We start from the raw sequence: 25,655 nt of genomic DNA on the forward strand, positions 1-25,655 counted from the left end.
TCCTGTGCCTGTCAGACCACACCTGTGTGCTTTTATACAGTGGAGTTTCAGTGTGCTGGAATTATCCAGGTGGTGTCAACGCCCACAGACACATCAAACAGCATTTCCCCTTACTCATCTTGCATGTCTCTGCCAATCACGAGCTGTGAAGAGTTATGTTTTGTCCACAAAAGTCAGTCACCAAAGGATAAACTAACCCCTATCAGTTCAACGGGGCAAGGAGCTCTCCAATTCAGACATGGATCTTTCATGTTTTATTGTACCTTTTTGCAGTAACACTCACATAAGAAGGAATTTGCACATACATGTGTTTTTTTGCTTAAATTCATTTCAATGACAATCAATTTGCTTTAACATGGCAAAATACAACTCCATTGATGCATTTTTGGAGAAAGTCAATCCATAATTCAGCTAAATTAAGCTATAAAGCATGAACTTGAAAATAGAATTTGGGGTGAAAAACTTTTCTTTTATACAAGAGCAAAGTTATTACTGTACATTGCATAGTTTGCCAGTCCCAACAGTTAGCACAGTAAATAAATTAATAACAGCTCATGATGTTTCCACTTTAAACGTAAAAATGGTCTTAACTTGGGGTCAAATCATCACATTCATCTAACAACAGTAATGTAGAAAAATGCAAAAAAGGACTGCAAAAATGAAAAGTTCGTCAGTAAATAGCATAACATTAATTATTTCAACTGTGTTGTTTGTTGTAAGATAGGAAAAAGGCTACATACTGAAGCTAGTCCCGTCTGTTATCTCATTGTCTTCTGAGTCTTATGTCAGGGAGACCAACTGCGGTCAATCAGCATTTTGTAGAGTAATGTTCACAAGAATGCTGAATAACAAAGGTTAGATCACTGAAAAAATTCCGGGCAAATTTGACTGCTCTTAACCCTTGTGCTATCTTAGATGACCCCACCCTTACATTGACGTGTTCTCCCTACCATGACAAAGGTGGATAAAGGTGGAAAGATTTCATGTAATCCATGGACACCAGTGAAGATCACAAATCATTGAAGAAAAAAGGTTCAGAGCACTGTCTAGTGGGTCTAGATGACCCACCTCCCAATGTTAAAGTGTCTAGGATAGCACAAAAGTTATTTGGTGACTTTTCCTTTTTTTCTTTAATGAATACTTAAATTTTAATTACGGTACTTCAGTGAAACATTTTTGAATAATCTTTCATCGTTTCTTTTCCTAAGAAGTTTTCAAGAAAAGCTTTAGAAAAAATCTGTGCATTTTTACTCCTATTTTCAGCCTTTTTTTATGTAAGGCAATTGGAATGAACCCACTGGTGTGAATGTGTGCATATGGGAAAAGAAAGCCAAGGAGTCGAGTTTTGCTGGGTCATCATGTCAATATAAGTAATCATATTCCATGCAAATAGACAGAAAAAACCTGCCTTAAAACTAAAAGGAAAAATTGTCACCAGATTTGCAGTAATGAACAAGGACAATATGTGGAAAGAACAAACGGCTGTTTTAAAGCCTGAATAAGAAGTAGGAGCATGGGACCTGCGGGGAAAACCTGCAAAAACTGTACGTTTTTATTGCATTTCTAAGAAACGAATCCCCTCAAACCTAATGTAACATTTTTTCCACTTTTTTTTCCCCCAATGTGGGTTTTTTAGTGGGTTTGCTCAGACCTGCGGAGCCATCATTTCTACAATTTGGATCATAAAGGTGCTGCTCAGCCAATTTAAGAGATCGGACGATTTTTCTCCATTCCAGGTCATGCCTCGATCAGTATTTGGAGGTAAAAAAAAACTAGGATCTTGTGTTGCTATCATGCACTCTACGGAGGTCCGCCTGATTAAACAGCAACATAGCCTAAATAATGAAGGTAGCGAAGGGGAAAGAAAACAAAAAGCTTCTTTTTAAAGCTCAAGTGCATTTTTGTTTGTCATTTATTTTCTCACCCAGCCTCTCAGCCGTCAGTGGCATGTTCAGACTGACTTGAATTTCACATTAGTGAAATGTAAAGAAATACCTGTTAGAAACCCACAAACAACATGCAAAGCTCATACCTAATATTATGCCAAAGGACATTATATAGTAGGCTGTCAAATTCCACTGATTCCTATTTATTTCCTGAATGTGGCACATTTCCAAACGAAAATTGATCTTTTTATTGAATAGGACATAATCTTGTGACACTGGTTGATTTGATTTATAGATTTATTTCAAGCATTGTAGTCAAAGCAATAAAGAATTTACACATATTTATCTGTAAACTCATTACAGAAATGATGAAATGCATAGATTAAAAAGACAGAAAATAAAGCAAAACAAAAACATCACTTAAATCAAATCTGCTTAATTAAATACAGTGATCATTACCTAAAGTATAAGTTGAAGAATTAGGTCAGACTATGTTGTGAATACATTACATATATAGGAACGTGCTGCTTTTAGCCATGAATGTCTGTGTTTTGGAACTGATGGATCTGCACCAACACATTGTGAGCGTTGGAAAATCAGCCCATGGCCAAGTGATGGAAAATGTCAAGTGCCTGGGCCATGACTTTTGCTCTACATGTGTGAATCTGAAAGACCGCCAACATTTTATTTTATCCCGCTGTGGGTCTCTGGAGAGACGCACTTGAAGTGACTCAACCTGCTTTGTGCTTATAGGTTGTGCTTTTATGATGTAAAAAGAAAGAGATTGTCTAGTTATCTCATGATGGAAAAAAAGATGATGACTTTGACGAAAAAATGATCAGTGTCTGCTAGAAACAGACCTGGTAAGATAGGTTTAAAGGAATGAGTGGCATTTTCCACCAGTTTTATGGACAAAACAAACCCATTTTTTTCGTCAAAAACAATGGAAACAAGCTTTGCAATGACTCTTTGTTTGCTGGAAAAAAACACAAGCTGCATACGATGGTGGTGTACCGCCAGGTTCTACTTCGGATGGTCTTGTCACACTTGCAACGGGAGACTAACAGTATGGTACGTGATTCTGTAACACTCATAACTTGAAACCAACAAGCAGCACAAGACTATACAACATTACTGCACCTGGCCAAAAATAAGACGATAGACTTCCTGACATATTTTATCACGACAGCTGATTTACAGTGAAATATGCTTTACAAGAAGTACCTTTCAGGTCACTGCGAGCTCCTGCTGTACGTCTTTCTTCCACAAGGTGTCACTGTGAATGAGGAACAGTTAGATATCTTAGCTCTCCTTTTCTACTCCTCACTTACATTTGAAGGTCCCACTTGAAGACTTACTGAAAACTCTGATTTCAAATAAAGGAATTTATCCCAAAATATATATATTTTTTTACCATACCTGACCACAGGCTGATGACAAAGTGTTCTCACATATAGATTTTGACTGGATTTAAAGTAACTTCAGGCTTTTCATAAACAACTGTGTTCCAGATTGTAAAACCAATGACTTTATCTAGTTAGAACATGAAAACATTATCCAAGATTGAGTTATTTGAAACAAAACCGCTTAAACAAAAGCATAAAATAAAAATAGAATACTTGCTTTCAAATCGCTTTGCTATTTTTTCTAAGCTGTATAACAATACAGACATGCTTGTTTAATGATTTTCACATTTCCCCTCATAGGTTCTCGTCTTCAAGCATTCTCAATTCAAGTACATTTGCAAATAATCTCTGCCTCACAGTTCAGTTCTCCAAACATATCTTAAAGCATCGTTCTATCCAACATATTTCTCTGCACTGAAAAAATATGTCTTTAACTTTAAAGTTGTAAGTTATTAAAGTATTTTCTTTTATATTAAAAGTGTTTTTATTTCTGAGTTATATCAGACAGTGTGGCTCATCACAGTCCCATGAATCCTGACAAAAAGAATCAATCAGAGTTACTGAAGCCTGAGAGGAAGAGTGGAGAAAGTAAAACGGACAGATCCCAATCAGGAAGATGGAGAGAAAGCCGGGATGAGTGTGGAGCAGCAAACGGAGTGCTAGAACGAAGGGAATGTAGAGGGGATTAAGATAAATGACACTTCCTTCTCACCTCCTCACGGCCTGCGAGAGAAACCTAATTCCTTCTCTTTTGCTCACTCCCAACCTTTGAAATGATCCTTTCCTAATCCAGTGGTTGTATCTGCTTGAGGGCTGCCGTGAATTCAAGATCCTGGTGTGGCATTCTGCTTACTCGCTGTGCTTCATCCAACCACAAAAGAACAGGGAATGCAGTTGTTTGCATTGCATTTTTCAAAAAGCACACACACAATTGGCATTGATTAAAGTCTCACATAATATGACACTAGCAGAGCATGAAATAGTAAAAAATTTTAACATTTTAACAGTAAATATAACAATTACACTGTGAAATTCTTCATATTGTATGTAATTCTTGCACTGTTAAACATCCATAAAACACTAACAATGCATTGATCATGTAGATTGGACTCCTTTGTCCTGCAGGATAACCCAGTCATAAAATTGCAATATTGAATCTATTAAAAAACCACTGAATATTATGTTGTAGCCTGCATTGATTTAACATTATGCTACCAGCTCACCGCTTGCTGTGAACGCGTGTGTTGAGAAATGTGCTAAGCAAATTTACCAATGTACAATGTGTGATTAATGTGAACTGAAAATCTCCAAAGGATAAACAGCAAAGGTAATAAAGTCTATGTGCTGCTCAATGATGGCTCTAGTTGAGGAAAGGAAAAGTTTAAACACAGCCTGAAACTCAACAAGGTAGAGCCGATCACAGCAGTAACACGCTCATGATCCATGCATTTGCTAAAGAACACAACATTTTTGGTGTTTTAGTTCAGTGGCCTGGAGCCTCAATCCCGACGGAGCAGATCCCAAGCTTCTCATTACTGCAAGGTCACTCCTTGATGTTCCATAATCTGCTGTCAGCTGCTGCCCGACAGGAAGAGGCAGCCAAAAGATGAAGCGATGTTGCCGCAGATGCATGCCTATGCATGGGGAACATGCAAGAACAATTGGGTGCCTACTGTGTCATAAATCTCCTTCAATCCTGCTAGAGTCAGAGGAAGTACATGAAGTACTTTCCTGGTTGGAGCTGCTCCTTCCCCTTTTTTGGATCCTTTTTTTTTGCTGTAACTATGGTCACACAATCTTTGTACCTTAAAAACGACACATCAGTGACATAGGTGCCTCATATATTTGTTTGTCTGTTTGTTTGTTTGTTTGTATATGTGTGTGTGTGTTTCTTCCTTTTTAAATTCTGAATATTCGGTTGATATAAAATTCAATTTCCAAGGACAATAAAAGTTATATTGCAAACAATACACAGAAGTTTTACAGTTGCCATAGGTGAGTATAAACCACTGATTAAAAAGAGATATAGATATATTTTTTATCAGAGCTTAAGCTGAAGAAACAACATTTTTTATTTGCATTGTTATTGTTTGATATGTATGGTTTCATTTGTGTTTTCTTTTATCTCTGGTAGTCTGGAATATTCACAGCGTGTTATAGACTTACATCTTTTCCTCAAATGCATATGTTTCATTTGGTATTCTTTATTGAAATGAGCTTGTTCAGGATTTTAAATCAGGTCCTTGAATATTAAAAAAGGATGGTTAGACTTGGGCAATCTGCAACAACCACTTGCAAAAATCTTGAGCATAACAAGCTGCACGGATAAGCTTGTGCAAAAACATTCATTTTCCTTGAAACAAAGCAGCACTTAAATGAGAAAAGAATCACATTTGTTTCTAAAAAGCATTGAAGTCAGGTGATTGGAGGAAGCTGTTTAGGCTTCTCATTTGATGCAATTCATCCATCTAATATCTAGATGCCTAAGTGAGACATCAAACCCCCACCAATGGCTCTCCCCCTGCATAAACATATTTTCTGATTTGCACTGTCAAAATGAATAACAAGTAAAACAGGTGCACATCTTTTATTACTATCAATGCAGTGGAAAAAGCCTGAAGACTGGGTGGCAACAAGGAGTTTTAAAGATTGAATGCAAATTATAAAAAAAAAAACTACTTCAATGAAAATTGTGTGAGAGACATTAAAAACTGGGATAAACTAAGGATAAAAAAAGAATACTGTCATCTGTTTTAACTTTAATTTTAAAGATACTTTCGAGGCTAAGCTAAAATAAATGAAATTTTCTCATTTTGGATGATGATTAGAGAATGAAATGTGTGAAAATTGTTCTCTAAATTGCTAAAAGTCAATCTTTTTTGGATCTAAAGCACATCATTTCTTATAAAGAATGTATTCTGTTTTACAGCCACATCTACTCATCGAAGTTATAATCAGAAATTCTGGCTCAAATTGTGCCTTTTTCCGCGTCCTTATTTTCCTTCCAGTATTTGTTCCTTCCTTTCTCCTCTGCTCTCTTTGTCTTACCTTATTCTCCATGCCAACACGTTTGTATGTCTCTCTAACCCCCAAAGCTTTTCTTCAACTGCAGTTTTAGAGCAATTGATTGTACCACCCCTTTTTTTTTTTTTTTTTTACCATCAGCCCCCCCAACCCCCACCACCCCCCGGCACAACCTCCACACTCATCTCTCTCCTTATTGTGGTGCCACTTTCCCGCTTTCAATGTATCATTGTAGAGGAAGAGGAGGGCACATTTTTGTAGTTCAAGTCCTAAAAGACAAGACATCCAAGCTCAGCGAGAGCATCAGAGAGACGCTGCACGCTGTTCAATACCAGTGTTCAATAACACCCCCCCCCCCTGATCTCCTCTTGAATCCACTCTGTGTTGCTCTTTCTCTCCCCGTCTCTCTCTCTTGCTGCCTCACACTCTTCACAGACCCCCCTCTCACATAGAGGTAGATATAGAGCGGGGATAAGCAGAAGGAGCTGGGTGGCAAGAGGGATGCAGCAGGACTGTTGTTGACTGAACAAAGCCAGGGAAGGATCGGGCAATCCTGGGGACCGAAGCAGCTGTGAAATGCCTCAAAGGGAGCCAGTCAGCTACTCCTGCAGAGACCTGAAGGTAAGTCCCATGCACCACTGAGGAGAAAAAAAGGCAGAGGAGGAGGATGCAAAGCGATACAATTGAAAGGGGGTTCTGAGAATTGGTGATGCATGACACAGTTGTGTCATGCATCACTAAGTGCCCAAGCTGTCCCCTTTTTTATTTAACATTGGAAGGCAGTGTAAGCTGACAGCTCATCTGGAGGGACTTATTTATTGAAAAGTGTGCATTAACCAATAGGAGACAAAGACAATGAGACAGTAAACATTTACAGAGGCAGAAGTGAGACAATGAAGATACTTCAGGAGTTAGGAGAACACGGAAAGGAACAAGCCGTGAGAAAAGTCACCAGACCACCCTTTCCCGCAAGCCAGAATCTCAGCATGCCTCCCTCATTTTATGTGACTGCAGAGCTACATCGATCATCGCTATGCATCTCCTTGCTCTCGTGGAAGGGGTAGGGTAATCAAAAAGGTTATGAATTTCTCTGACGCAAGTGTGAAAGAGCCTGTCAACGCTTGCTGTTCCTGCCTGGGCGCCGTGCTGCATGTCCCCCAGAGCAGTGCAGGAGTTCCACAAGCACAACAGCATGAGTAAACCTAACGTAGATGAGTATCTGCATGTGACTTTGTGTGGGTTTCTGTAGATGTGGCAGTCTAAACCCACCACTCCCATACTTTCAAGCTGTGGACTGAGTAATGGATATAGTAAGATGCCTTTTTAAGCAACCCAAGGGGAAAAAAAAAGAACATTTTCACTTTACCCATAAGAACCCAGATCCATTTTTTCTTAAAAAAAAATACAATGATGTATGTTTTACCACAAACCAAATGGACCCCAGTATCCATTTCTGATATTTTTCTGTTACACTGATGTCAGCATAGGTTCTTATGGGTTAAAAGGAATTTTATAAAGTGCAAAGAATTCTTTCTTAACAGGGTAGATTCTTTCCGCCCTATCTGAGGAATTCAGTTTATTACGCTATCCATGACACACATTTTGCAAGTGATCAAACTTTAATGACATTGCATGATTAAAGTTTGATGATGTCCACGGATTGTAGCCGTGTTATCACAGCGTAGCTTGTTCGAGCAAAAAGGAATTGGGGTGCATTTGGAGTATTCGGATTCTAGGGTTGTTCAAGTTATCACTGCTCAATTAAGGAAATTGCATGCTGAAATCCAGACAGTGAAGATGCAAAGTAAAGCATGCATCCACTTTGAAGGAACATTTTCAGTATAAGATCAAAAACATGCTAATTTAGGCCTCCCTCTGTTGCCTTTAACTGCTGAGATGTAATGCTTTTTGAAAGATGTCCTTTCGACCTTATTATAAGTGAAATAACTGTAGCTGCAACTCATGGCTGTGCACCTCCATTGCTTCGTGTTGGCTTATCATCCGTGTCCTAATTCCTGTCTAACCAATGGACAAAACAGGCCAAAGGGCAAATATGAAGCTCACTATGATGTGAGGAGACTCTCAGGAGATAGGGAACTTTCAATTATTAATTGGGTCTGTTAATTTAAGCAATACTAAAAGCTTCTTGTGGATGTATGCAATGCCCCTCTTCTTTTTCCTAAAACGGTACACATTTTCTAATACCACAGCAGCCTATTTATGTCAAAAGCTTAGCCAGGCATGACATTTTTTCCTTGTATTTAGTGCACTGGAAAATGTGTGCACATGTCAGAATACAGCACAGTGGCAGTAGTTTAACAGGACCATCAATGGAGAGAACGTATGTCTTCTTTGTATGCAATATGACAAATCTTTGTAATTTATGCACTCTCTAAAATTACACCCTGCATGCTTCATAAATAGCTATACATAATTTAAAAGCCATTGCTTTGCAATTTGTTCGCTGTATACAAATACAGCCCAATCTTCTGCTATTTACATTTGCATTTAAATGTAGTAGTTTAGCAGATGGTTCAAATGGGCCAGTAAAGAGGGACCATATAAGGTTCTGCAAAGACACCAGGATTTCAGAAAACAGAAATAGAAGTGCAAAAGAAAAAGTCTGATAAGGAGTATGAACTATTGTACAAAAGAGGAAAAGTTTAATAATTGTGTTAGGTAGAGAAGAAGAGTCAAGAGGCGTCTTTTCTTGATTTTATTTTAAAAACAGGATCTAAAGTGGCTTTCACCAGATCTCTCCACCAGCATGCGGTGTGAGTCTTAGCTGAGATAGCCTTGTTCTTACTGTTACAGTTGGACCTGGTTTAGTTCAAACAATCAAAAACAAAGAACTACTAAAGAAGACAAACAGTATATACATAGATATGTTAAAGACCCACTCTGAAGAAAATCATGTTTATGCTGTTTTTAAAAGGTTCTTGTGGCATTTTTCTGATGGTAGAGGACATAAGCTGCAATCGACAGGACGGAAACTCCCTGCACCGCTTCTTTCTAATGCATCCACTTGTAGATGACTAGTATCCATGTACATCTTCATTTTCCTTGTCAGAGCTGGTATCTGTTCTCTCAAAACTGTACGGCTGGATAGCTCCGATATTGCTCGCCATTTCTGTTGCTCAGCTAATGTTAGGTTGGGGGTGTGGGGGGCTGTAAGCAAGTGGGAAAGAGTGTAAACAAAGGGATAATGGGAAATAAGGGCAGGCTTCCTCTGTGCCAACTGTTCTGCCAATAACTCAGAAATACATTCTGAATGAAATGCTTCTTCTCTGTGGAAACTATGTCCTGGAAAACGACAACGTTTTTTTTTAGGCTAAAAACAACATAATCATAATTAAAAGACCACTGTGAATGCTTTTAAAATAGATCAAATTATGACTGGAGTGGCTCTTTAAACTTAGGATGACTAATCATGATTTGATTGGGAAATAAAAATGTATATTTGCACAAATAGATGCTATTATGATGAGTCTTATTCTTAAAAAGCCATATTTGCACTTATGCACACAGCGCATGACAAATCGGACCCATTTAATGGGAAGTTTGTCAAAAAGAGTTTAATTAATAGCTTGAAAAGGAGTGGGAGAAGGTAAACCTAGATGATCCCTATTACACTTACGTTATGAACGCAATGTGTACAAAATGTACACCTGAGCAAATAACGTTGAGATAGCTGTAGATTTCACTGTGCAGAAAAAGGATGAGGGATTCCTAGGGCTGTGCAGTAAGTAAATAGGAATAATGTCAAGACCATGGCCTGATCCAGGAGCTGTGTGGCCTGCTGGGTTAACTCTTTAGCACCAGAGATGTCGCCAGCAACGCCTAAATAATACACGCACTTTGATATACCATGAAATCCTCGATCGTTCGAGCGATCAGCATGAATCAGTTGATTCTGATGCAGAGAAAAGTGAGTTTTTATGTCGCCTTTGCACCGATGTGCAACACATTACTAACGTAAAGTATTTGCATAATAGTGCAAAGCTGCTTTTCTCTGCTTTAAAATCCATCTGAATTACGTTAATTGCGTAAATGGTTGAAGACTTACGGTAGTTGAAAGAATGTAAACAGTGGTGCTAAAGCGCTGGTGTAAAATGGTTAGGTAAGCCAAAAACAAATCTGCATTACCAGGAGAAAACAAAATCTGATTGATTACCCAGACTCTTTACCACTTGGGTGAGGTAATAGTGGAGAGGCCAATATTGATTTTGAAGCCGTGGCAGATAAATGGGTTGATTTGAATAACCAAGAGTTCGAACACTGTCAAGTTTAGATAAAGGGAGAGTTTCTTCATCAATGTGGAATTGCCAAAGAGAATACATTGGTACCACCAAACCTCTTGCTTGGCATGAATTTCATCTTCGAAGCATTGACTTTGTAATCAAAAGCATACATTTTTAGTGACACCTAAAAAAAAGAACAGATGACAAAAGCTGTAGAGGGGGCAAAAGAAAGGTCCAGATGTTTGAGAACATTTTGTTATACTGGGGTTTATGTCACATACCAGTCTTTCTGTGGAACAAGAATTTTTCAACCTAGATTTGAAGTTGTCAGAGAGTTTGTTTGGTGCAAGATTCTTAACCCTTGTGCTATCTTAGATGACCCCACCCTTACATTGACGTGTTCTCCCTACCATGACAAAGGTGGATAAAGGTGGAAAGATTTCATGTAATCCATGGACACCAGTGAAGATCACAAATCATTGCAGAAAAAAGGTTCAGAGCATTGTCTAGTGCAGTGTTTTTCAACCAGTGTGCCGCGGCACACTAGTGTGCCGTGGGAGATGGTCAAGTGTGCCGTGGGAAATTGCCCTCATTCACTGATCTAAAAACATTTTCCATCTCCAGGAAATCAGCTCTTTGTTCATCCAAACAGGCCCTGATAAAACACTGAGTAGTAAAGAATATAAAAGATCTTAAAATTACTTTTTCTTTGTGTTTATTTAATTCTATTAAAGACATTTTGATAAGAATCACGGTACCGCGATTTACCTGCAGCTAAAGCTGTTTGCGGGAAAAGTCCCACCCCTTTAACTGTCTCCGCCAATCATTCTTGAAGGCTTAATCACATGTCATCAATCTGACCAATCAGAAGTGGTAAAAGTCTTAACTTCCTTGTTCCGATTTAGCTCAAAAGTCTTTCAGTTCTAACAAAAATACCAGTCAAAGCTCGTCCTCAGCAGTGTAGCTTTCCACAGAATCCGGTGTCAGACCGTGGAACAAGTGAACAAAACCATGAAGCATGCATTGGGTTAAAGTGACAGCGTCTCAGCGCACAATGAATCTCTCCTCTTAAACGTTTTGAAACCACAACGAACATAAATCAAAACAGTTTCAAAATCTTTTAACTTAACTTTTATTACATCTTTTAGAAAAAACAGCTGCAACTTCCAGCTTTTTCTGCCACAATTATCACAAAAATGCATGTGAGATTGCAGAGGGACTGTAAATCAATCCAGACTATGAGTTTCTCCTTTTTTTTTTTTGTTTGTCTGGTGTGCCGCGGACTTTTCGTCAAGGTTAAACTGTGCCGTGGCTAAAAAAAGGTTGAAAAACACTAGTCTAGATGACCCAACTCCCAATGTTAAAGTGTCTAGGATAGCACAAGGGTTAAATCTGTTTAAACCAGCTTCACAAAAACTATGAAAGAAACTGGAGCAGCAAGACTAACCAGCAATTTCCGTCCAACGAAGGATTTGTTGAAGATTTTTTTCAAAAATTTAGTAATACTGTTAAATATATCCTGGAGGCAAAAGAAGCATTCACCACATTGGTAATTTCTGGCACAAATAGTTCATGGATTAAGAGCTATGGATCAAGGGTTCTAAAGCTGCTTTCTCTTCGAGAGAATTGAATGGGGCAGTTTTTATGAAAAAAAACTGAAACTGCTATGCGACAAGACGGCTGCAGTTTTCAGGCACATCAATCATGTAGAAGTAAATTCCAGGCTGGTTTGTCTCATTTACTTTTAAAGTGTCACCTCCACTGTCTGTTGATAAGTTTTATAGTAAGGGAGTAGTTGTTTCAGCAAGAACATAACAAAGTTTGTATTTTAAACAGACGCCTAACACGTGAAAAGTTGATACAAGACATGACGCTGTTCTCTGTCGCTCCTCCCGAAAATCTTAGGCTCAGCAATCTTGTTTTTATTATCCCAAAGACTAAAAATGTAATAGTATTCTCAAAAGCCTCCTACCAATAAGGAAAGAAAATTCAGTTGTTTTCTTTCTTTCTAATTTTTTATTCTTTTATTTTCTATTTAGGGGTAGAATGGATCTACAGACAAAACGTTTGAATTCACACATCTCTGAAGGACATACTGTAGCTTAACTCTCAATAAATAACTTGTTTATTTTACAGATTTACAAAAATAATTAATTTCAGTGGTTTTGAAAGGTCTACTTTATATGATATATTTAATGTATAGAAATTTTAAAGCACTCAAGAATAAGAAGGTATATGCCATTTAGCAAAGTTGAATTTTTTAAACATATTTCAATTATGTCTGTTCTGCAGATAAGACCAACTTGCAGAAGGGAGCCATTGGAGAAGTGTTAAAAAAATCAATATAGAGTGTTAAGCACTGGGTTCAAGAGGGGAATTGATCTGGCTTGCTTTGTAGTGACAGTACCTGAAGAAACATCAATCATATGTAAGTGAACATTAGTAACAGAGTAAGTGCCATACTGCCAAAGGTTAAAGGACTACATACATGCTCACAAAGTCATGCTAAAGAGGTTTACATTTGCAGGATGCTTAGTGTGCTGATTTACATGCACTGAAAAGAGTTCATGATCTAATTCTTATCCCCGCATAAACCATTACAAAACTCTCAGAATTCATATAATCTCTAGTAAACCATCTTTTCCATTACTTAGCATGTCACCATATATATATATATATATATATATATATATATATATATATATATATATATATATATATATATATATATATATATATATATTCTATTTTCATTTCTATTTAGGTGTTGCTGTGTCTTCATTTACTGTTATCTATATACTGGATGTGGTCAAACCTTTTAGGATGGAAAAACTTTGAAAAACATTTTCAGGATTTGTTCTAAAATGACAGGAAGTAACAGTGACATCTATGTTTTGTTTACTGCTAAAGTTAACCTGGGGGGATTCCAGAAAGCAGGTTATGCTAGTTACCACGGTAAGTTTGAGGCTAAGGAAGTTGATAAGCTCAGCTTTCGTTTTCAGAAATGGAGGTATTTTTCAGGGTAGGTCAAGTTGCCATAGCAACTCATGCTCTGAACATAACCTGGTCTGGAGCAGGTTTAGTTGAAGGTTAGTTTGTTTTCAGAGGTGAAGCAGCATGGCGTGTCCATTTGAAGATGATTTAGTGGATGAAGAAGCTCAGATAATACTTTTTCCACCGTGAGAGGATGATAAGGCCACATATGGATGTTGGAAAGATAAACTTTTTACATTGATCTAACTTAATTATTTGCCTTAGTTAAGATAAAACATTTTTTTAGTTAAGTCAGCTTAAAAAATAACACGTAGTCATCAGACAGTTATTTTACTTTGATTCAAATTAATTCAATTAAGTAGGTGTAACTTTGGTGCTGCTGTTAGATTGGCAGCACAAGGAATTGTGGGATACCATTCTGTTTGCCTGTCTGGACGGATTTGGGTTTAAGTGTGGGTTTTTGACCAAATGTGTTTAGTTGTTTAGCTGTTTTACTGTGTATTGTCTAGTTATTTGTCCTGTTATGTTTACTTCTTTCTTAACCATGAGTGAGAGGAAGGGAGGGAGAGGATGAAGAGTTTATTTAGTACCACTACTGTGCAGTGGGGTAATGTTAAAGTTGGAGAAATGGTAAATGACACATTCTTTTATGTTGCATATCAAATTTATTTCATTCATTTTATTGTCATAAAAAGGAGAATATCTGCAGGCTCAAACTTAGACATATGAGAGTTCAAGAAGTACAAAAAATTAAGATGGAAAAACATTTAATTGAATTTAAGTAATATGACTTTTAGTTAGATAAATATGTAAATTTGAGTTGTATAAACACTAATTAAGTTTTATAGATGTAAGAAATTAGGTTGAATAAATTTAACTCAATTACTTGTTACCAATTGAAGAAATTTAAGTTGGCAAAGTTGAATAAGTTATGTATACATATGCGTCACAATAAAAATAGAAATGAGATAGGAACTGGTGTGTTGACTTTGTCCGTTATTTTTTTCCAAGCAGAAACTCTTACTTTTGATGATGCGGCCGAATTACTTTTTTGATGGGCGCATAATCTTCATACGCCGTCATTAAAATCTCCGACTCCGTCTCACTGAAGTATAGCGCTCTCTTTTTTTCTCCACGCGTTTCCATGGCAACTCGGGATCTTGGCGATCCATTGAGAATGTCTTTATGTACCTGCTGTGCACGTGCATTAACTCAGGGTTACCAAGTCGAGCGTAATTACGCCAACTCATATCCGGTCTTTTGGAACCGACATACCCAGAGTAAGCAAGTTAAAGCAGATTTCAGCCAGAGTTCAGGATTAAAGTCAGGGTAGTTTAAACATGCTTCCTGGAATACCCTCCTGGAGGTTGACAGACAAAACAAATAAATAAATAAAACTTTGAACATTTTTTCTTTTCTTTCAAAATCTGTGTTTTTATTTTACATGTTGTTGATTCTGGTCTCCCATGAATGATTATATAAATAAAGGTTTAAATGATGGTGATAAATACATATTATTTATTCTTTATTATTTACTTCATACATCCAGTACAAACAAAATACATTTAGCAACCATTCAGACAAATAAGTAAGAATTGCAGTTCGATCTGTGAATCATTTATATTGGTATGTGAACCAATTGGACAATTTACAGCCCTAGTACAGTACACAGGATTTAAAGGGAATTTTAAATCAAAGCATAGGAATAACAAAAAAAAATTCCCCCTGTGGTGTCATAAAAGATGTACAAGTTATAGTGGAAATCTATTAAATGTTCTACTGTAGGGCGATATAACAAAAAAAGCACAAAAAAAAGCTTTCGGAAAATTAGTGTTATAAACATAATTTGAACTCTAATACTAATATCTCATGTCCATTAACATATAAAAAAAACATACATTGATAAAATGCAGAAATTGGAGGTTTGCCTGCGATAGACATTAAGTAAATTATGACAAGGGAAAGTAGAGAACGGGCGCAAAGATTGGAGTGCTTTTGAAATAAAAAGAAGAGTCCGCTGTCCTTGAAGATGCTGTAAAATTGATTACACAAGAGGTCTGTGGTGTTTTCTAAGACGCAGGCGCCAAGCCGGGGTTCCTCGGCTTTTGCGGTACCTGTCCAATAGCTGGCAAGTCTGCATCTGTGCTGGTGATAGACAGTGTTGACCTTGACAGAGGAGTCAAAGATGGAGTCCTGGCAAGGGTGTAGCCCCTAACGCCAGCTCCCCCAGAGCACAGCAGCAAACGATTGGTGAAAAAGAGTGCAGGAAAGATTTAGCAGAAGATGGAAAAAATAAAACACATTAAAGGTGACCTCCAAACATTAAGAAAAATAAAAGACAATTTAAAAGACAACAAGGTATATTTCTGTCCAGAAGCAAACACATGGCAAGGGGTCTTCCTCTGGGCAATTACTGCTGCCATTTGTGTAAAAAAAAGTTGAACCAGTTAGCATCTGGCTTTTCAAACGTGCAAAATATAGATCCAAAAAAGCTCCCGCAGTCCCATTTCACATTTGATAAATTGCATTGCGAATGCAAAATTGATCTATTTGCATCTACTTCTGCCAGTTTTTTGCCAGAAAAGCTGATAATGTATTTTCGCACCAACATGCAGTAAATCAGGCCTTGACTCATTTTTTTGTGCTATAAGTTCAAATTTAAAAAATGACAAGTAATTCAATGACAACCAGGTGTTGTTGTTTGTTGTGTGTCAGGGTCTGCTCAGCAGAGATTGAACATTAGGGAGATTTTATACAGTCTGATCAGACCAATGACACAATAAGGAGGAAACTGCAAATACAAAACATTTAAAGCCTAAATATAAACCAAAGGAATACATTTCTAGTAATTTAAAGCTTTAACAAAAAAAACTGAACTTATACTTCAAAACAAGTTCAACATATTTCAAAAAATAGTCCATCTAAAGAATAAACACTGTCTTCCCCCTCCATCACCTCCAAATGAAGGTGTTCAGGAAGTTGCCAGTTCCTGCCTCTCCCCCAGCATCAGGCCTCAAAGAGAACTCAGGATAATAGAATTACTCAAAACATTCAAGACAAAATTAACTAAATGTGTGCACAAGTCATTTGCTTGATTGTGTTATGTAATGTGTAAAATAAAATAAATGGTTTCCTCAACAACAAAGAAATATAATAAATGAACGTAAGGGCAGTGGATTCTGCCCTCACATTGTGGTTTTAGGGAGCATGTTTACAATTTTAGGTATATTTTAAATGATTCAAATCCAGTGTGATTAAAAACACAGTTTAAGATTATCATGGCTGTTTAATCCTTCCCTTATTATCTGTTTGTGTCACATAAGGTCTCCAGTGTAACTGGGTTTTTCTTTTTTCTCCAGTTTCATATTCACATCTGTTGAAAGGGAGCATCTATAACCCTTGGGAAACATGTCCCTCTACACTTCCAGTTGGTTAGCACAGATGAATAAGCATAAAATGATATGTTCATACTACATACTATAAAAATATGCTTTCTGTCACATTTTGGTCACATCTTTACCTGAGTTAAATACATTTCATCCTACAATTTCCTTCTGGATAGTCAAAGTATTGTCATCCATCCATCCATGCAAATAACTCTATCCATTGAAACATCTCTTAGAATGGCTCGTTCATGCTCCAAAGATTGGTTAAAAATCATCAGTGAAGAACAATAAAGTACATTTCTTTAACACCTAAACTGAACACAACTGGCTTCATCAATGAGTGTTTGTGCTGTTGGAAAATATAATCTGTCGCTTTGAGATTACTTTCCTTTGTTGCATGTTCAATAAAGTCGAGAAGAAGAAAACCACGGGATTCGGCCGGATTAAGTTTAACAAATTTATTCCCTAACAATATTTCTAAAAACAGTAAAACAAAATAAAACAGATCGATCTGGGTGTCCAAAATCAAGGCCTGCAATACGCAAGAGGTTACATTCCGAATTCACATGCAGCTTGTCTGGAGACACAGGAAAATTCCTTGAGTTCAGACTTTTAAGCATGTGGTCAGAACATCCTCCCCCGGGAGCAAGATGGCCGCCGAATCTCCGCCTCTGGTCGCTGGAGATTGGCTGACAGAGGAGCCCGCCTTCTTCCTTCAGCCCATGTTAGGAGTTACAGCATTTGGTCCTAGCTTCCTGCTTCAAACGTCCAGGGGGGTTATTTCAAAGACGGACCACTGTCCGACCACCAACAGTGTCCCCATGGGGGTCCAGCAGAGTCGCCCGGATCCTTCTCCGCAGGCAATCAGTCCCAACTCTTTGTCCTTTTCATGTGAGTTGACACCTCCAGGGTTTCCCAGGATTTAAATTGAATCCTGGAGACAATTTAATTCTGGTCCATGTCAGATCTACAGTTAAGGCTTCCAGATGGTCTTAGAAGATCAAAGACTGTTTTCTCCTGAAGGGGGTTGGAGGTTGGAGCTGCATTCCTGAAGCCCCTCACATATGCAACTTAAAGAAGCTTCTTCAAGGTTCAAATGATGTTAAAGCACACACTTCAGCAAATGACTTATCTTCAATGTAATAAAATTTAAGACTGAAAACCCTAATGAATTTACCAAAAAATATAAATTCCTTCAGTGCATATCATTGTTACTTCTGATTTTACATGTGATGAGGTTGTTTTTTTTTTTTTTGGGACCCACAATAATAAAAACTGGGACACAGGAAAACATGTCGGGAATCCCAATTGAGATTATTTGACCTTTCACAATGCACTCCCAAACACTTCTTCTTATTCTTCCTTCTCTACCTTTTAGGATTCATAAGCTCCATGTCAACATGTTGGACTGATTTTGTGGCAGTGGATTTGAATTTTCTTTGTGTTGGAAAATACAATCAGGTGAAATGTGCTGTAGGAGTGCATATCCACCTACTCAACCTCACATGTTGTTTCTTATGCTGCAAGCCATTATGAGTGTGTTATGCGGCTTGTGTCAGTACTGGGTGTTAATCCCATTCACTCCTACCTTGGCAGATATATATAAAAATCCTTTACATATGGCAACGGGAAATGAGAAAAGAATAAAGGAAAGGAAAACAACTTGTCGGGGCAATTGTTTGTTCAGGGACACTAGAAGTGTAGCAGTACAACGCAAGTGAAGGCAGAAGGTCACTCATGAAAAGGACACAAGGGAATACATCAGCTCACCATTGGGCACGGTGGAGAAACGGCAGTCACGTGTGAGACTGTATGTGTGCACGTGTGGCTCTGACTGTGTGAGCGTTTAATCGTGTCTTAGTTGGGCCGAAAGCCATACCAGCTAAGGACATTTTTAGTCATTTGACCCCTCTGACCTCAAAGTATCATAAGTGGGCAGAGATAGGAACAAAGGCATTTTATTTTATGAGCCATTCTTAGCCTTGGAAACTTTCATGGGGGGCTCTGTAACTATAAAGGGAAGAGAGAAGGAGGCAACAAGGTTTGACAGCTTTGCCATATAGTGATTTTTGAAAAGAAATGTCTTCTAGGTAATGTATCTCTCCGGCTTTTTCCACTTCACTGCCATTCCCTGTTTTCTTCCCACTATTTCTGTCTCTTTGTTGTCGGCACTGTAAACCTCTGGCCCTAAGCTACATGAAGGAAAACCCACTTGTGTGCAAATTTATTTTGCTAACCTAAAAAGGCTGCTGAGTTTGTGGCCTTTTACTGTAATTTGTAACCCTTGTGCTATCATAGGCACTTTTACATTGGGAGTTGGGTCATCTAGACCCACTAGACAGTGCACTGAACCATTTTTCTTCAATGATTTGTGATCTTCACTGGTGTTAATGGATTACAAGAAATCTTTCCACCTTAATCCACCTTTGTCATGGTAGGGAGAACACGTCAATGGAAGGGTGGGGTTACCTAAGATAGCACAAGGGTTAAACCTGCCATCCCTGTTTGCAGGGTCTCACTCCAATAGCATCCCTTTCAAACGTTTACAAAACGTTCTTTTTATAAGTCATCCAACTTTGCTGATTTTAAAATCCCACTTCAGTAAACTTTGATCAATTGTAAAACTGTTTTTAATGGTATTTTAGTTATGATTATGTCCTTTTTAGCAAAAAAAAAAAGTATTTTTCAAGGACATATTTTCTGCAGAGCAACAGTTCTTTAGAGATTCGCCTCTGAGTTGTGCTGGGACTGTTGGTGCATAGTAAGCCTTCCCTGAATTCGCTTCATCCCTTTGTTTACAGTCTCTCCCCCTGGCTTACAGTCACTCACAACCCCAACCTAGCATTCAGAGTGCAACAAAAATGGCGAGCAATATTGGAGCTATCCAGTCCTACAGTTTTGAGCCAGATTCCAGCTCAGACAAGAAAAACAAAAATGTACGAGGATCTAGTCGTCTACAAGTGGATAGATCACAATGGAGCGGAGCAGGAATCTTGTGGCCCACAGATTGTAGCACCTACGTCACTTCTACAAGCTTTTTCCAAATGCATTTTTTCGTCTGCTCCTAAATCACAATGATTTGAATAAATAAATACTCAGAAATGTAATTTTGATCTTAAATTTCTTTATATTTATCCTTCATCAGAAAAATGTTCTAAGAATATGTTAAAAACACAAAAAAAACAATTTTCAGTAGAGTGGTTCTTGAAGAACAACAAAGTCCAAATTGTGTCTAGAATTACAAGGTTTTTTTTTATTTGTTTCCAGGAATACTGTTATCAAAAAATATTGAAAAATTAAAAGCTATGATTCACATTCTTCATTTTCTAATTTACCTTCTTTGCCACACTAATTAATGAGGAAGGAATAAAGTAAAGGAAAAAGAAACTGCCTCAGTCTTCTGAGTAACAAGCTGGCTCTTGGAGCACTTGAGATCTACAAAAGCGAAAAATTAATACAGCCAGCCAGAACCCTTTTGCGTAATACGGGCCCCAGGGAGAAATTATAGCACTTGTCACAGGTAAAAAAGAAAACAAGCACATTTTGCTCTTCTCCTCACATCATTGTCCACAGCATGCAATGTCAGCAAAAGGGGAAAAAACACCCACTGAAGATATCCCTTAGGAAGCAACTTGTACCCTTGGCTTTAAGCACAGTGAGTACTCTTGTTATCAGGACACAAAAACAATTCAGCCAAAGCATCCTGCCACTCTCCCGGTAACAAGATAAATGCTCGTTACACTCTTAAAGCGCCAAGATAAAACACCCCGGCTGGTGTCTCTGTTCGAACACCTCTCATTTGGGCTTGTTGAATCTGTTGTGAACAGACACTACAATTACAAGTCTTACTGAAAGTACACACAGGTCTAGAGTTCACAATTCTCCAGGGTGTCATGATTAATTCATGAGAAAACGAAAATGAGTCAGAAAGTGAGACCTTGCAACCTATGTAATGTATTCAGCAAGGTTGTTTTCTTTTCTATTTTTTTTTTTTTTTGCTTCATGCATGCCCGGAGCCTTTGCCGTCCCCCTTTCTTCCTGTCTTTTCCCCGTTCAGATGCTCGTCACGTCTGTCTGCCCTTTGCTTTTGACCATCAATGTCAACACCTCATTCCTGTGTGGATCTCACTTGTGACGCGATCCTCTCACGTCTACATGCATGCTTTTGCATTTCGCTCTCCTCGCCCGTCAGTGATCAAACAGAAACATCAAAGAAAGATGGCAATCAAATGGCAAAACTGTTGGGGTCAGGAAGCAATGACAAAAGTAACAACGTCTTCATTATTTTTTGTTCATTACAATTTCATGTACTATCATCTTAATGCATCTGCAAGAATAATCTAAATGCGAATGAATGCAAAGTAATAAGACAAGAAAAAAAACTTAAATGAGTCTATGGCTGAAGGCAGTGTTTATTTCTTTGATCTCAAATTATCACATCATGTCATTGATTGCCTGGATGATGGAGATATCGTGGGGTCAGAGTCGAGTGTTTGTCTGCAGAAAGTCCTTTGTCTGCATCATTTAAATGGGCACATGCAATTCAGATGACTCGCAACCCTGGCAATGAGGAGCCTGCTCTTTGGAAAAATTACATAATTAAAAATGCAGCAGCTGAGCCTGATTCATAATACTGGCAAATTAGCCAACAGTGGACACTAGGTCATCTCCCTCGTGGTTCATTATACTAGGGCCTTGGATGGTTGTCATACCTCACTTTGACATTAACTTGATATTTGTGTCACCATTTCCTTTGATATGTAGTCATCCTCTCTCATAAATACTAAGATAGTTAATAAACAAGATGCATCTCTGACTTAGTGCAAGGAATTTCATGCATTACTATGTGGGCAGTTTTGATAAAATATGTACAAGCCATAAAAGGAAATAAGTGGGGCACTTTTTGCTGCACTCTGGTTTCACTTTTTTTGTGGATGGAATATATTAGTGTGTGATGTAGTGTTTAACTCATGGACTCTAAAGTGTGCAAGCAAACCTATGAATTTTGGAATTTTTGTATATTTTTGTGCATGATTTGACTGGCATGTTTTGAAGGCCCCTGTTGCCCAATCGCTGCTTTTTCAACTTGTTAATGCAGCTGATCATGATGTGCTACTAAGTCAATTGTCAAATTATGGACAAATATTTTTGGATTATTTCCATGTTAGTCGTAGGTACTGCATAGACTAGTGCAATCAGCTTATTGGTCTAAAATCATGGAGTCAAACCCTTATTTGATTTTTTTGTGTGTTTTTTTTATGAATTCTAACTCAAAAACAAAAAGAGAATTGGAAAGACATGGGTGAACTCAACATGTTCTCATGGTTTTGAGGCCATTTCCATCAGCTGATGAAATGTGCTGCCATAATATGTCTCTCCATCTATAATGTTCAATTTTTTTTATAAACATGAGACTTTCTCCTTCATAGATATAGTAAATTATGCTATAAATGTTGATGTTAGTTGTTCCTAATTAAAATTTGCATATACATTTATCTATAGAATGGTCTATTTTTGCAGGGTTTCTTTTTTTAGCACCTGACAGAGTGTTTACTCACTCACAAGACAAATTTGAGTGTACAATAAAATGTTCTGATGTCAAGCTGCACGTACAAGTGTGACATTAAGAATACATTTCACTAGAAAGAGACCCTATTGCTTTGCTATTGCATACACAGGATCCTCTGAGGCGTTTTATTCTTCAACCATCTGTCCATAAACATAAGCAATCTTTACTGTTGAGAAATGAAACAATACAGGCGGGTTGATGTATCTGTGTCACATGATTTTCTTTGGCTGGCATGCCTCTCTAAGAAACAAAACGCTCCTGAATTCTAAAATTGCAAAGGAAGACATGAATGTAGGGACCTATTTTAACCACTTCTTTCTTCCTATCGTTTCTAAAATAAATGTTTGATACATTTTAAAAAACAGAAACCATATTTATGAGCATTTTTATATCAAACATATATATATTTTTTAGATCTAAGAATAAAAAAAGAACTATTATTGCAATTAGGTCTGGGTTTCATGTTTCTGTCATTTTTGGATTAGCCAATAAGCAGCTACAAAAACAAATATTGTGGATAAAATCATGATCATCATATAACTGAGTCAGGTGGTTAAGAAAAAATACACAAATGTCTTCATGTCTGGGTTTTTACTGTCAAGATATTGGATGAAGATATTTAAATCAAGGAAGCAAAACTTTGGTTTAAAAAAACAAGTGAGATATTGAATTATGTTATGTAAATAAGTAAATGAGGAGTGCAAAAGGCCAGGAGCAGTCTATGATACAGTACCTCCCAAGATTCAACTTAGGTTAACTAAAAGTTTTCTGTAAGTAATAGACAAATTCTTCTTCCTTGTGCCAACTACATTTTCATTGTGACATGCCATAAATGAAATTTTCTTTATTTTCTACTTTAACATTTGACCCATTAGCTTTCAATGGGGTTGTTCTGCAATTGGTTATTCTTAGGTTTTTCTTTTGTTCTTTTGACTCATCGGTGGGTATCAATTCAGTTTGGCATGGCTGTTGTCCAGGTTCACATTTACTGTACTCAGAGAGCTTGGTATTCTCTAAAATACTTCAACATGTAAAGGAATTGATGAAGTCTATGAATGGTCTCTTTGACTCTAACGCCTCGCCATGCGTCCATTCAGAACCACCGCTGTCACCACACACAATGAGCACTATTCATTTAGGGCACCATGTTAGGCGTAAGCCACCATCATGTTACTATAAATATATACAATGTCTTTGGACAATTGACAATATAATCGATACAATATCCAGTCAATTCTTAATGTTTTAAAGGATTGTAGGTTGTCTTACATTTTTTGTATTCAGAATTTAGGTGTGGGGATTGCGTAAAAAGGACTGCATCATTAGGGCAAGAAATCTAGTTTAAGGTGGTACTGTTGGAAATGTGGTGGTCCTATGAGAATTATCCATAAAATGTCACTCCAAAAGTGGTTAGAAAAGAAATGTGCTTTTTTTATGAACAGAAAATATGGGATAAAGGGGGTTAAAGGGCTACTCATGTAAGATTATTGCATTAAGAATTAGAGAGAAAAGGGCAGTGCATCAGAGCAGATAAGTGCAGTTCAGGGGACTTTGGACTTTTTTTTTTCTAATGGTACCTCTTCTATCAAAAAACAATTGAAGTAAAGCACAATTATAAAATATAAGGAAAATGTCACATAGGGCCTGTGGCAAAATATTTAACAAATAAACATCAACATCACAAAACCAACTAAGGGAGAAATAAAGAAAGCAGAGGACTTGAAAAAGCAGACACTTAAATACACTGAAGATGATTCCTTAAATTAGGAGAGCTGTGAGTAATTTAGCAAATGAAACCAGTCGAGACAGTGACAGGGGGAAAACAGGCCTGACAACAGAACATGACAAGTACCAAGAAAACAACTGAAGAAAGTAACCAAATCAAATTGCACCATCAATCCTGGCATTGATTTAACATGCCAGCTGACTCTGCTTTCAAAACTTAAACTTATGAAAATGTATCTTAGATCAACGTCTAAGTGTCCTTCCTGTGATCAGCATCAATGCTGAGTTAGCACAGACGTTGTCATTTCACGCCATGACAATGCTTTTGCAGTTGGGTGCTTGTTAAGTTTTATTGTGGCTCACAATTAACATTTTGTATCATAATTATTTTTTTATTGAAGTTAGGCTATATGCTAGCACAGTGGTTAGCGCTCTCACCACACAGCATGAAGGCCCTGATTTGAATCCTAGCTGGGATCTTTCTGTTTCTGAGTTTGCATGTTCTCCCTGTGCATGTGTCACACTGGTGATTGAATCAGCTCAATAAAATACTGTGCAAAAATGACTAAAAACAATTAAAAATGTAAAAAGGGATTTAATAAACAGTAATCTAAAAACAGTTGCAACAGGTAAAAAAAATAAAAGACATAAAAAATTGACTAAAAAGTCCAGTCCCAAGATGATCCAATACAATTAAACCGCATGCAAGAGTTATAAAAAACAAAACAGCACAACATACAAAACCACCCAACACCAAAAAGAAACACTAGAAACACATCAGCACAAATATTACACACATTCCGGTCCACCTTTGACACATGCATGAGTTTCTCAGGGCATCGTTTTCTTCCAGTGTCCAAAAACATGTTTAATAGGTTCTTTGGTTACTCTAAATGATCTCTAGGTGTGTCCTGGTGTGTGATTGTGTGGCCCTGTGAATGCCTGGCAACCTGTCCAGGGTGTACCCTGCCTTTGCTCAACAATTGCTAGGACAGGCTCCCCATGACTTCAAAAGGGATAAAGCATGTTCAGAAGATGGATAAATGAATTAAAGTATCCAAAAATGTTCCACCTTGTCAAATTCCAGACATTTGAAATGTTACATGCTTTTTTTAAAGATTACTTTTGTTTATCCACCAGGAGTGTGAGGTGGGGGTGGGGGACGGGTATTTAGGAATTCTGCTCAGGGTCCCCAAAGGACTCCATCAGTTTGTATCGACTATTAAGACTCAGTTGAAGAAAAAGCCTCAGAGTTTTTCAATCATCACGTTCTCAGTATAAAGGTCCTGATTTTGGAATTAAAATACAAGGAGTTTAGCTTGTGGGGCAGTTCTGAAGTGATCAATATTTGTCACTTTAGGACTGTTAATGGCCAATGGCCCAGAAATAAACTTTTAATCTATTCCAAGTTTTTGGACCACAAC

General features: G+C 37.6%; 1 protein-coding gene across 2 annotated transcripts in view; it reads left to right on the forward strand.

Annotated features, from left to right (window-relative positions):
• The first annotated feature begins 6,601 nt into the window (after positions 1-6,601).
• LOC101171021 (G protein-activated inward rectifier potassium channel 4) overlaps positions 6,602-25,655 on the forward strand; it is a 37,508-nt gene continuing 18,454 nt past the window's right edge. Inside the window, exon 1 of one of the 2 annotated variants that reach the window (XM_020708457.2) lies at positions 6,602-6,937. In XM_020708457.2, the coding sequence (XP_020564116.1) occupies positions 6,893-6,937 (45 nt within the window). In that variant the 5' untranslated portion in view covers positions 6,602-6,892. The remainder of the gene's footprint in view (positions 6,938-25,655) is intronic. The other variant, XM_004075903.4, reaches the window with a different exon arrangement.

Source organism: Oryzias latipes, chromosome 13 (assembly GCF_002234675.1).
Source record: "Oryzias latipes chromosome 13, ASM223467v1".
Classification (NCBI taxonomy): domain Eukaryota; kingdom Metazoa; phylum Chordata; class Actinopteri; order Beloniformes; family Adrianichthyidae; genus Oryzias; species Oryzias latipes.